This window comes from Schistocerca serialis, chromosome 1 (assembly GCF_023864345.2).
Source record: "Schistocerca serialis cubense isolate TAMUIC-IGC-003099 chromosome 1, iqSchSeri2.2, whole genome shotgun sequence".
NCBI classification, from domain to species: Eukaryota; Metazoa; Arthropoda; class Insecta; order Orthoptera; family Acrididae; genus Schistocerca; species Schistocerca serialis.
The window spans coordinates 583893820-583907897 of record NC_064638.1 but is presented as its reverse complement, the minus strand read 5'-3'; the positions used below and the strand labels follow the sequence as shown (position 1 = coordinate 583907897).

The 14078-nt window shown below is 47.0% G+C and overlaps 1 protein-coding gene across 1 annotated transcript; it reads right to left on the bottom strand.

Moving 5' to 3' along the window:
- Positions 1 to 206: 206 nt before the first annotated feature.
- On the bottom strand, positions 207 to 6787 carry LOC126417418 (merozoite surface antigen 2-like). Its single transcript, XM_050085120.1, has 2 exons — positions 6562 to 6787; positions 207 to 820 (listed from the first exon to the last, which is right to left on the bottom strand). The coding sequence occupies exons 1-2, from the start codon at positions 6785 to 6787 to the stop codon at positions 207 to 209; spliced, it is 840 nt and encodes a 279-aa protein (XP_049941077.1).
- Positions 6788 to 14078: the final 7291 nt, after the last annotated feature.

Genomic DNA, 14078 nt, shown 5'->3' with positions numbered 1-14078 from the left:
TAAATGTTCAATAGCAGTTCTGGATGGACTTCTTGAGGGAGGGTGATATCCAGGTCCGCCGCTCGGAGCATATCATGGAACATGAAGGCATTTTGATGACAGAGCGTATGACGTTAACGTTGACTGTGCCCACGCGGTAGGGTTGGGACATCTAAATGCGGAGTGAGTAGATGCAAATGGCTACCCTTCCTTTGCGGCAGGTATATTTAATGCGCCCCTTCTTCGGGTGTTAGGCTCTTCCCATGTGGGGGGCCGGTCCCGTGGGGCGAACGTGTGACAAGAGTGTCTTGTGCGTCTTCTGCTTCCCTTTCAGCAGCCCAGTCACCGAGCGGGGAAGGGGTCGGTGACGACGCTCCGTCACGGGCGTGGTGCTCCATCACCTGGTCTTTGTCCTGAGGGGATTCAGTCATGGGAACGTCTGGGCTGGGTGAGGCCACCATCGTGTCCGTGGTGTCGGATACCTGCTGTGGGGAGGTGCTGGTAGATTGCGCTGGCAACGACGCGTCAGAGACGGCGTCGGCAGCGTGCTGACTGTCTCCGGCCTGTTGTTCGTCTTCCGTCGAGAGGCGGTGTTTCTTATGACGTTTCGGCGGCCGTTGTTTCCGCGTCCGTTTGTCCGCTCCAGTCGAAGGGCTCGGGACAGTACCTTCGGTCATGCGGCCGGCGTCCGGAACCGACGCCCCTGGTACGACGTCGGTGGTGGTGGTGGTGGTGGTGGTGGTGGTGGTGGTGGTTGTGGGCATAGTGTCTTTCAAGGGCGTCTCGTCGTGCGGCGCCGCAGTCACGGCGTCCTCGGCGACTGAGCTCGCGGGCGCGGCATCTGTGCACACCGGCCGCACCACTTCCAAGTAAGCGGTAATGTGGTTCGTTCAGCTGTCTGCACTGGTTCCACACTTGGCACCTGGACAAGGCAGCGCTGGAGGCAGTTGGATCGAACGTGGCCCTCCCATCCACAGCCGGCATATATCCGCGGTTGTGCTTCATAAATAATGATGGCTCGGCAACCTCCGATGAACACACACGACGGCACGCGTTTGCGGAGCGACTGAGCACGCGGTAGGTTTCAAAGGTGTTCCATTTCTGTTCCGTGTAGCTTAGGACCGTTCCATATGGCCGCAACGCGTCGGTAACGAGCGCTGCCAGGACTTCGAACGGCAGTTCGAATATGCGCACCGTGCACCCACTCATACCAGCGTTGTCCTCGGTTAAAAAAATGGTCAGATGACTCTGAGCACTATGGGACTTAACCTCTCGGGTCATCAGTTCCCTAGAACTTAGAACTACGTAAACCTAACTACCCTAAGGACATCACACACATCCATGCCCGAGGCAGAATTCGAACCAGCGACCGTAGCGGTCGCTCGGTTCCAGACTGTAGCGCCTAGAAACGCTCGGCCACTCCGGCCGGCGACAGCTTATCAGAGGGCCCTCTGCACTGTGGATATTTTTCAGCGCAGGGGGCACGGGCTCGCAGGCTGCATCCATTTTCTACGCAATATCCGCCACTTCAATAGTCCAGTGTTGGAAGAGAGAAAATGTAAATATGCCACGACAAACAGCGCAATAACAGTAAACACGTAAGTAAATCCACGTTTCAAAAAGACATAAAACAATATGATACGTACCCAGGGTTGACAGTAATCTACAATTAAGGCACACGTACTCGACGAAAGCTAACTTATCCTACAACACGACTCGAAACATACAACTGACTGCAGACCACCTAATAGTAAGTACTGTGAGTAAGACATCATAATACCCTGCCGACACATTTGACGGAGCGCCAAGGCTACAACTGTGCGAATATCCGCAAAGAAGCGTCGCATAGCCCTTCCCGAGGCCCACGAGAAAGAGAAGCTTACGTCACGATGGTAGGACTGCCTCGCTCGGTCGCTCAACTCAGATGACAAACTACGTTTCTACACCTGGTAATTCGTAACTAGAGTGTGCCTGCAAGCGAAAATGCCGGCCGGGTTGGTCGAGCGGTTCTAGGCGCTACAGTCTGGAACCGCGCGACCGCTACGGTCGCAGGTTCGAATCCTGCCTCGGGCATGGATGTGTGTGACGTCCTTAGGTTAGTTAGGTTTAAGTAGTCTAAGTTCTAGGGCACTGATGACCTCAGAAGTTAAGTCTCATAGTGTTCAGAGCCATTTGAACCATTTTTTTACAAACGCGAATTGCATCTTCTACTGGAATCCGATATTATGGAGTCTTACTGTTATTAATCCTACAATGATCGGAAGTGCATGGGGCTACTTATAATTTGTTACACGTGTACTGTGGGCAATGAAATTAAAATCAAGCCAGAATGAGTATCACATCTTGTATGCAATGAGGACTGTTAAGCAGAAGACACTAAATGCTATAAACAAGCCATATGCCATTTATATGGAGTATTGATCTATAGTTAAATTTTGTTGTAGTACTTCATAATAGCTGATTTCAGTCGAAGATGCAATTCTCGCTTGTACGTACACGCCCAGCTGCAGGTTTAGAAACGCATTTTGTCTGCTGAGGTGAGCGAGCTGGGGCGAGCGAGTTCAAGCCTACCTTCGTGACGTATCCGCCGCAGTTTGTCTTTCTCGCTGGCCTCGGCCCTTCCTATAAATACGTGTTTATCTCGGAAAGTATGGGTTTCCAGACCCATGTTTATTGAACCTATTTCTCTTGTTTCGATGAGTACTACCACCTCTCAGAGAATTCGACACTTTTTTTGAATTGTATTTACAACAGCTGCATCATCTTTCTATAGACCACAGATACAAAGCCAAAATTTTTTCCTTTAGGTATTTCCTTTACACCTCATAATCAATTATTTTCCAGTATCACTTCATTTATTATGAAACTTACTTCGCATCACCTTAATACATTACCTTCTCATATTACATCTTCCACACGCAGCTTTAAGTATCGATATATACGAGGGTTGGAACTTTAAGATAGTGGCAACTATTTATTCACAACCGATACAAGAGAGTTACATGCTTACACCTGTTACTGTCTTTCAAAGTAGTCACCAGCGTTGAGTAGAACCCGTTGCCAACGATGTGGAAGGCGTAGTATACCGCTAGCAGAGCCTGTTCTGTTGATGGTGCGAATGGAGGGGTCTAAAATTATGGTGATTCTCTTATACGACGGTGATGGTGTTATCCTAACGCATTACGTTCCTCTACGACAGACCGCCATGCACAGTATTACTGTTCATTTGTGGAGCATCACCTGCGTCCAGCATTGCGAAAGAAGCGGTGACACTTTTTGCGCAACCCACCCATCATTTTGCATGACCTTGCGAGAGCGCATACAGCGCAAGCTGTGGCTGCCCTGTTCGGTCGATGGGACTGGGAAGTACTGTACCATCCAAAATACATCCCTGACTTAAGTCCTTGTGACTTTCATTTGATTCCGAAGATGAAGAACCGCTTAGTGGCATTCGCTTCAGAACTGTTCCAGAGATTCGACGGACAGTAGACCACTTCATTCGCACCATCAACAGAACAGGCTCTGTTAACGGTGTACTACGCCTTCCACATCACAGGCAACGGATTCTACACAACGCTGGTGACTACTTTGAAGGACAGTAACAGGTGCAAACATGTAACTCTTTTGTATCGGCTGTGAATAAATAGTTGCCACTTTGTAATGAAACTCGTCTACCTTGAAGGGGGAAACCAGATGGCGCTATGCTTGTCCCGCTAGATGGCGCTACCATAGGTCAAACGGATATCGACTGCGTGTTTTTAAATAGGAACCCCATTTTTGTTGCATATTAGTGTAGTACGTAAGGAAATATGAATAGTTTAGTTGGACCACTTTTTTCGCTTTGTGATAGATGGCGCTGTAATAGCAAAAAAAAGAAGGCTCAAAATTTTTGACGAACAGTTGGTAACAGGTAGGTATTTTATATTAAAATACAGAACGTAGGTACGTTTGAACGTTTTATTTCTGTTGTTCCAATGTGATACATGTACCTTTGAACTTATCATTTCTGAGAACTCATGCTGTTACAGCGTGATTACCTGTAAATACCACATTAGTGCAATGTTCAAAATGATGTCTGTCAACCTCAATGCATTTGGCAATACATGTAACGACATTCCTCTCAATAGCGAGTAGTTCGCCTTCCGTAATGTTCGAACATGCATTGACAATGCGTTGACGCATGTTGTCAGGCGTTGTCGGTGGATCACGATGGCAAATATCCTTCGACTTTCCACACAGAAAGAAATCCTGGGACGTCAGATCCGGTGAACAATCCACCTGTCATGAAATATGCTATTCAATACCGCTTCAAACGCGCGAGAGCTATGTGCCGGACATCCATCATGTTGGAAGTGCATCGCCATTCTGTCATGCAGTGAAACATCTTGTAGTAACATCGGTAAAAAATTACGTAGGAAATCAGCATACTTTGCACCATTTAGATTGCCATCTATAAAATGGGGGCCAATTATCGTTCCTCCCATAATGCCGTACCTTACATTAACCCGCCAAGGTCGCTGATGTTCCACTTGTCGCAGCCATCGTGGATTTTCCGTTGCCCAATAGTGCATATTATGCCGGTTTACGTTACCGCTGTTGGTGAATGATTCTTCGTCGCTAAATACAGCGCGTTCAAAAAGTCTGTCATCGTCCCGTAATTTCTCTTGTGCCCAGTGGCAGAACTGTAACGACGTTCAAAGTCGTCGCGATGCAAATCCTGGTGCATAGAAATATGGTACGGGGGCAATCGATGTTGATGTAGCATTCTCGACACCGACGTTTTTGAGATTCCAGATTCTCGCAGCTACTGACGTGCGGATTAGCCGCGACAGCAGATAAAACACCTACTTGGACATCATCATTTGTTGCCGGCCGTGGTTGACGTTTCACATGTTACTGAACACTTCCTGTTTCCTTAAATAACGTAACTATCCGGCGAACGGTCCAGACACTTGGCTGATGTCGTCTAGGGTACCGAGCAGCATACATGGCACACGCCCGTTGGGAATTTTGATCACAATAGCCATACATCAACACTATATCGACCTTTTCCGCAATTGGTAAACGGTCCATTTTAACACGGGTAATGTATCACGAAGCAAATACCATCCGCACTGGCTGAATGTTACGTGATACCACGTACTTGTACGTTTGTGTCTATTACACCGCCATCTATCACAAAGCGAAAAAAGAGGTCCAACTAAAACATTCATATTTCTTTACGTACTACATGAATATGTAATAAAGAATGGGGGTTCGTATTTAAAAAACGCAGTTGATATCCGTTTGACCTATGGCAGCGCCATCTAGCGGGCCAACCATAGCGCCATCTGGTTTCCCCCTTCAAGCTAGACGAGTTTCGTTATTTGTAGTTTTTTCGTTTGATTCTTATTGCGTGGTCTGGGGTGCGAATCCGAATGACAGCGGGAGCACTATCACGGTTATTCCACGTATCGTAACAGTAAAATTATACTCCAGTCTGGTGATTCGACGTTTGTACTGCTATTCATGGACAGAATTCCAGTGGTCATTTTCCATCTATGTTAAGCTCGCCCACATACCACTGTTGTAACGCAACAAGCAGTACAGTGTTTCGACATGTTACCTTGGCTTGCTCGATTACCAATCTGTGTCGTATCCAGCACGTAATGAACATAATCTGACAACTCTAGCGTCATCCACAAAAAGTATTAACTGCCCCTGTATTGGCCGACTAAATGCAACAAGCCTGGAACTCCAACCCACAAACTGACATCCGGAACCTGTACAAAACAACGCATGCACGTTTGCATGCTTCCGTCCAAAATTAGGCTGTTCACCTGTTATTAATGTATCAGCGTATCATATGTTTAATGGGTTATGCCACGCCCACATGAACCCATGGTATTGCATTGTTAATCACTTGCATACGTTACCTAGACAAATGTGTTCAATAAATTAATTATTTTTGGTGTTGCGATATTGTTCTGTCGGTGTAGTCTTAAGAAAAAGATGAAAAAATAGAAAATTACTAATATGTTGTTACAAGTCCCAATAACATATTTCTTCGGTAAAAATAGTGTTGCCAGGGATGTTGTAGTTCGCTGAAGCACAAGGACAGCGGCAGACCAATATTTTATTCGGAATATAAGCCGTGGGGGGGCAAGGCAGTCTATTCCATTCCGCCAAGAGACTGAAGAGTCGACTCATAGTTGAACGTTCAGTACTGTAAGAATATAAACCAGAGAGGGTGAAACCCATTATCCCACACACCAAATCCGAAGCACAGTTTCACAAACATGCTTGTGCGCTCGCGTGCGTAGGTGTCTACGTACTGACAACATGAGAAACATTGCGATGAAAGTGAACGCCCACATAGTGTTTCCCATCCTTCTGCGACTCGTGCCGACTTAAATGTATATATACCCATTTCGGCGCCTTTTTAAGGCCCCTCGAGTTTCGTTCACAATAGGTGTCCATTTTTTTCCTCGGTCTCAGGCGAGGCGCCCGAGAACTTTTTTATCATTCAAATTAATGGTAATCGTCTCTTTCACATTAGGAAGAACGACTTGGCGCGAGAAGGCATTCTCAGAATCCCATTACGGGAATAAGCCGCATGGATCCCGTATTCAGCGGGGGCGGCACCTGCGCGCCCAGCCTTTCGCTTCCTCGCCTCTCGCCTCGCCGGGCCGTCCTTCGAGATAAGCAGGTGGCCGGCGCCGCATTTATCCTGCGGGCCGCCCGGCCCGGCCGCCGGCTGAGCGATGCGGCTCGCGTGCGGACAGCCGCCCCGCGCACGGCTGCCGGCGACTGCACGAAAGCCGGCCATCCCTCTCGGCAACACGTTCCCCCGCTTATCGCCTGCGGGGGGAAAACATTTAGCCGCGCCGAAATAACTCGGCGCGTGTCCTTTCGGTCGTGAACGTCTGCAATGCGAATTCGGAGTCAGTCCCTCCCCCTGGGGCCGAAATTCGGATAAAAGGCGACGCCCTCGCGACATTTCGAGCAAAGCCGAGATTTCTGCAGCTGCTGCACGCGACTACTCCTGCAGCATCAGAGAACGTCGGCGTTAAGATATGTAGAAATGCAGGTACGGTCGCTTACACAAAGATGGAGTTGAAAATTCTCAGAAGCCTTCTGGACTTAAATATGTGAGCTTCTAATAAGGGACCATTTACGAATATTCTCGACCTACGGAGAAACTGCCTTCAATTTTATTGATGCTTCTAGAGTTTTTAGCTTACTTACCAGATATCAGTATCCTAAAGCAGTGCGACGTAACTCCCATAAACAAAAATTCGGAAAAAGCCGCCTTTGAAGATTAGCAGATTTCCAAAGGCTGTTAACTAAATAAGAGTAGGATAGAGGGCCAGGATGGCTGTGTCATCAGCATGTTGTAGGAGCTAAACAGTTGGGGGCTTTCTAGGCGTATTTGCAATATACAGGAGAGGGGAAGGACAGAGCCTTTGGTCACGCCTGAGGTGGGGTAAAACATATGGGAGTTGGTATTCTGGATAGTGACATAGGAAGGACGATGGGAGAGTAAGGAAGCAATGAGACAGGCGAAACTGATAGTAAGGGTGTAAGTCTGGAGTTTAGAGAGGACCCTCAGATGATAGGCATGGTCATGGGCGTTCTGGAGATAAAGCAAACGTAGTGGAATGATGGGAGTTAAGTTGGAGGAAAAAAGATTGGTAAGGCTGAGCTGGTCGTAGGCCGACAAGGAGGGCTGGAAGCCACACTGAGTAAGAGAAAAAAGGAGGTGGTACTGGTTGAGATGGTGATGAATACGTCAGAAGAGTATGTACTTGAGGAACTCACTGAACATGGAGATGAGGCAAATGGGACGATAGGAAGATGTGTCAGGAGGTTTGTTAGGTTTAAGGAACAACAGGAAGTGGAAGTCTTCCTCCGGTCAGGGTAAAAGCCAGTGGAGAGAATGACATTATGCAAGGCAGTAGCGACAGCCAGGAAGGGGGGTGGGGTTTCCTTGAGGTGGTGGTAGGTAACACTGTTGTGTCAATGGGAGGTGTTGCGTTTGGAGAACAATATGAGTTTGACGTTGCATGCTGTAATGGGAATGTTTAAATCTGAGGGGGGTAACTGATCTAAGAACTGGAAACTGAGTGGGGGAGGGGGGGGGGCGTAGTGAGATGAAGGCATCCGTGAATTCAAGGACAATGGGGAAGAGGGAGAAATCAAAGTGGGAATCGTCGGAAATGGAGAAGACCTGTATACTGTCCCTGCTTCTGCTCCTCCCTCTGCTCCTGTTCACGCTCCTGCCATCACTCTCGCCAGTATCACCCACTGGGACAACTTTCCCTCACTCCCCACTTGCCCTGCTACAACCACTTCTACTGCCCCCACACCTGGCACCGTCCAACGTGCCACAGTCACCACCACAGAGCATCCACCCTCCTTTCAAAGTGCCTCATATGAGGGGCCTGCCTCCTGCCACCTCCCACTCCAACCAGTCCCTCACCTCTCCTCCCAGGCCATCAATGTCAAAACACCGCCAAATGCCCAATACTGACCTCATCTCACCCCCTGCTCCAAGAAAACACCGTCCAGCTCCTTTCTTATCCCCCCATGGACACCAACTTTCCTCCTGCATCTTCTGCCCCTACCCTGCATACATTCATCCTTTCCAACCTCGACCCCAAATTCCTTGATGCCCACACCATCATGCTAGAAATCTGCAAGTATATTCCCAGAGGCTCCATTGCTCAGCTTATCCCTCACAAAGACTCTGTCCTTATCAGATCCCTTTCTTCCCAAACTGACTCCAGAAACTTTCCCATATCACCTTTGGTTCACATGCATCTCTCACACCTTTCCTTACCTCGTCTCCTCCCCATCAATCCCAACCCCTGTGTCGTCTTCCGACTCACACTGCCCTGTGGTCATGGAGGTTGAGGTGTTGACTGAATCGAATGTCCACCCCTCCCTGGGAATCCACTCAGCTTGACACATGTATAACAACTCCAGACCCATCTTCCTGATGCATGTGTTCACAGAATGTGCCTCATCCATAGATCCCCCTCCACCTCACTCAGGGCGCCCTGATTTTCAACTGTTGCCACCATGTTGACCCTTCCTGCTCCCCTCCTCAATCTTACCTGTCTCCTCTATAACGATTGCCTCATCCCAAACTCCGACCCCCCCCCCCCCCCACCTGCCCCCACTGTAAAGCCTCCTGCTTCTGTAAACACTGTAATAACCTTACCTGTCACCCTTCCTGCAACATCTGCAATGAAATCCATCACAGACACTCCTCCAAATACAAGGCCAAACGCCCTCCCACAAACCGCAAGCCTACCGTTACCGATCGCTCAACATGAGCCCATACACCCCAACAATTCTCTCCACTCACCCTCTACAGTCAAAGACACCATCTATTTCCTGACCATCATCCTCCAGAACATCCACTCCTTCTCACACCTTCCAGCAGATCCTCCTTGTCACCCACTCCATTTGAACACCTACGCCATATCTTAAAGTTTTGAACATGGCTGCGTCATAGGCGGCCGTTTACAAAGTAAAATTAAAGCAATAACAGGCCTCAGCCGCAAAAATGAAGTCTTTTTACCCAGGTTTCGGCAGCTACTAAGAGTGCCTTCATCAGAAGTAAAACATTCAATCTGGCATGTCACATATAAAATAAATACCAAGCGATAAAGCTTTAGTCACAAAATTTTAAAACAGGAAAAGAAGCAAGCCACTATGGGCTGCTCACGTATGTCGAGCTGCAGCACCATCAGACTCCTACGCCACATACTCTCACAACCAAGCCCACTTCACTTCACACACCTCGTCACCCTCATTTAAACCTTAAACCTCCCTCCTCTTCCCTCAATGCCCTTTCCTCTCCCCCCCCCCCCCCCCACGAGGTACGCCAATAGTATTATCTCCTACAACTTAACATTCGCTCTCTCCCTACCACAAATACCTCTTTATGCATACCCTGCCCCATACCCTCTCCTAGCACCAGGTCAGCTCCTTCATCCTTAATTAAAACATTACTCCTACCTAAATATGTTGTCCACACCTCTTCCTTCCTCCTTCACCACACCATCAATTGTCTTCCCATAGCGAAAGATGGGTTCGCTATTGGCCACCTCAAGTACATTCATGCCAGGCCACATGCCTTACTCAGTGACCTGACCGAGTATCTCAACCTCAAGGGTTTTTCCCCCTCCCTCACCATCATCTTTGCCACTACGTCCATCTAGCAGCCCCTCACCCCCACCAGTTCATCTCTCATGTTGACCGCACCTTCTCCACCTATGTGATTGCTGCAGACCTCAACATCCACAGCCACCCATCGGCAGTGGCATCAGTTCCTTGCTACTCTCCTAGGTGACCTTATTCGCCTCCCACAGTCACCGCCCCTTCCCCATGACTCGACGTCCTTAAAGAACGGCGAATTGCTTGGCGGGGACAGGGTGGGGGGGGGGGGGAGGGAGGGGGTAGGCGGGTGTCAGCAACGTCAAAATTTGCCAAGAAGATCTTTCTTATGCACATAGCACTGCAACCTGTCGTTTTCAACCACGAAACATACGACAATGCACGCTCCAAAGGACAATGTAGTTTCATTGATGCCCTCTATGCCTCTCCTGTGGCCTTTTCGTGTTGATTCCTGTGTCCTGAAATTGATACGTGGTGCCGTCGGCGCCAGTCGCGTCTCTGCGATCGACTCTGTATCGCGCGGCCGGCAGCTGTGGCCGAGCGGTTCTAGGAGCTTCAGTCTGGATCCGCGTTGCTGCTCTTGTCGCGGGTTCGAATCCTGCCTCTGGCATGGATGTGTGTTATGTTAGTTAGGTTTAAGTAGTTCTAAGTCTAGGGGACTGATAACCTCAGATGTTAAGTCCTATAGTGTTTAATGGCATTTGAACCAATTTTGTATCGCGTTGCCGCGGTTTTCCTCTTTGGTGGCTTTTCGGCTATTTAAGCGCACGACACTGTGGGGAGAGGGCTGGTTGTCGGCGGTTGTTGGCCCTCCGATGTGCAGTTCGGTTGTCGGTGGTCGCTCTTTGCACTTGCTCTGCGTCTTTTTGTCACGTGGGCAGTGGTGCTGCGGACGGAGACGCGCGTGCGGTCGGCGAGTGTGTACTGTGTCTAGTAATGGAGTGATGGTCTCGTCTGTACTGCTAAACGAAGTGAACATGTGAAAGGCCTTGGAATGCATCAGCCTGCAACCGGATACACTACAGAAACAAACGGTAGGAATTATTCAGGTTCTTAAAGTTCTGCTGTATACATGTGTACTGAATTTCATGCTGTTTCCAGTTAACGGCTCTCCCAGTGTTTTGACGCCCTTGTTATCTGTTTCGTATTGACCACTGGTGCTCAACTTATTGAACGGTGGTTACCTGTGTGAATGAGGTTTGCCTGTTTTGGACGCGCTTGAGATACGGGCAAGGAGTGTATATCTAAGTGCGTGCCTGTGCACTCCGAAATAACCACAGGTGCGATTTTCTGACTACCTACTAGTATTTAGGTAATGTGTTCAAAGGTAAACAAGCTGGGGTTTAATGATGAAAAATTTTTTATGATTTAAGTTACGAGGGCGTGATATAGCACTTATCACTTCCTACTGTGACAGTAATAAGCCTGTCTGCACGTATTATTAATGACAAAGAAGTGCAGATATTTGATACATGTGGATGACTTGTGGGTCCCTTGTGGCCGTATTCCTGTTTTGAATTTTTTCTAATGTTTTAGGGATTGTGTTACTCTGAATGCTACCCAGTTGCTGTGTGGTTTTATGTTCCTGTTTCAGTAGTATAATGAGCGTTCCGCGTCGTCCGTTGTAGCTGCTCATTCAACTGGGGAACGACGTCTTGGTGGAGGCCAGTTTGAATTGTAACAGATAGCGCGGTCGCTGTGTTTATCAGTAGACTCCAGCTCTTCGGCGACATTAAGTTGAGAATTTTATTGTATTGTAAATTACAAGGCAGAATTCGGGTTTGGTAATTATTGCCTTGTCTTCATTGAGTTGAAGTATCCTCGAGGGTGTGTTCCACGTCTAAGAAATATTTTCGTCTGACACCCATAAAAAACTTTAATGCTTGGCCTTCCGGTTCTGACACCCACCGCAGCGGCGTAGAGGAAAGTGGTGAGATGTGGTTAACGAGAGGACGGGGAGCGGAGTTGGAGTTGTACCGACCTTGCCATCGTGTGACATGTCCAGGACGAACTCATTATGGAGGGATGCTGACACAGTTTTTCAGGATAGCAAATGGGAAGTTGCGGTACAGAAAATGGCCCAGAGATCACTAGTGTGTGTTTGTGTGAGTAGTGAGTGAAGTGTTATGAAACAATGTATGTATAGTGTGTGCAGTGATTAATAGTGAGATATAAGTGAACGGTGTGGCATTACATTATTTATTAAGTTATTTGTAAAAAAAAAAAGTATTCTATACCAAGAGTAAATCTTATGACTGTGTCTAACAAGAAGTCTGTAAATATATGTCTATGCGAATTAGATTATTTGAAATTGGTCTAAACATGTAAATACTTTGACATGTCCTATGTCCATGTAAAAAGAGATCTACGGATGAATAAAGCTACTGTTGCTACTGCCACAACTGTGATGAAATGTGACATCATTAATTTATATGACACTTGAAATGAACTTCTGAGCTCTGGCCTTATTTCTGCACGTGTCGACACGTTGATGTCCGAACCGTCGCCGAGACCGAGGGTGGGTCGCTGGGCGCCATTCTTTTGCACCATTACAGGGAAGAGTTATTGGCCACTTCTAGCCCAATGTTGCACCTGTGCGTCGCAAAGTGAGAAAATGAAGGGACTTCAAAAAATGACCGTTTAACTGGCTGTGCAGTGTCGTTTTACTTAAGAGACGATGTTTTAACTGCTATTAAACATTAAAGCATCGATAGAGATAGATCAATAACTCTTGTAACACGTTTCTTAAACAGTATTCAATCTGAGTCTCGTAAGCTGACGAATAAGAATTGTTCGATACGCGTACAGATGTCATTATTTTTAACTTTTGTTTTTTTTCTAGTGGTTTTTGTTTTCGTTTTTAGCCCTTCAACCCTTTTACACCCTATCCAATCAACATATTATAAAATGCAAATTTGCGAGGGTGTCCTAACGTTATTTGGACGCACAGAATTATCTGTACAATTGGCCATCAGCATAGCTTACAATTACATCAAACTTAATTTGTTTACGTGACACGTCTGTATTCTGGCGTAGGGGTTTTTGACGTCATGGGAATGACATCATAACCCATCGGAATGAAAGAACAGCCAACATGGAACTGGGCATTTGAGCAGTATTAGACGCAGAAAGTCTTGGCGCGCTATCGGCAGGTGTAACAAGCAGACTGTTTGGCGGTTACGGGTGTGTGCATATTCTCAATATGTACCGTTTTCATCTAGCGCCGATATGGCAGCATTGATGCACCAGGGTAGTCGAACACATGTCACACCTTTTTTATTTATTTGAAAGCCACATAAACAAACAAAGTGCAGTGTTCTTTTTCTTTATTTATAAAGTTTAAAACACCTCAATCTACGAGTACATACGAAGTCACATGCTTGGAACGCTGGACAACAAACGACCGCAAAATACGTGTATTTATGGAAGTTTCGGGATTGGAATCCTTGAGTTAATGCCATTTTATACAAACTATAAGTTGGTATCACAGTCGTAATTGTAAATTAGAAGTATTTGCCAGACCCCGATTCGACCGCTACCTACATTTTGCGAGAAATTCTCTCTGAGTCCTCACTCGCATGTCAGGCAGCTTATATGAATGCTAGTGCATGTCTCCATATCCTCACTATTCATAAACATTTCAAGGCTCTCCCACATTACAAACCTGCAATCTACTCGTCTAGAATATGAGTGAAGTCTCTTAATCTGTGTTACACCTCACACGTTTATTTAATATGCCAAAATCGAACTGCATTCATAGAGAAACTGAATCATACCTAATAAATCTCCTTTAATTTACGTCTACGGTCACAAACTTTTTGTCGTCAGACTACCGGTTTCGGTCTATAATGACCATCTTCAGATCTGTTTTGAACAGTAGTGCTACTGACAAGATAACTCTTGCATATGCTGTTATTTGTATATATTTGACG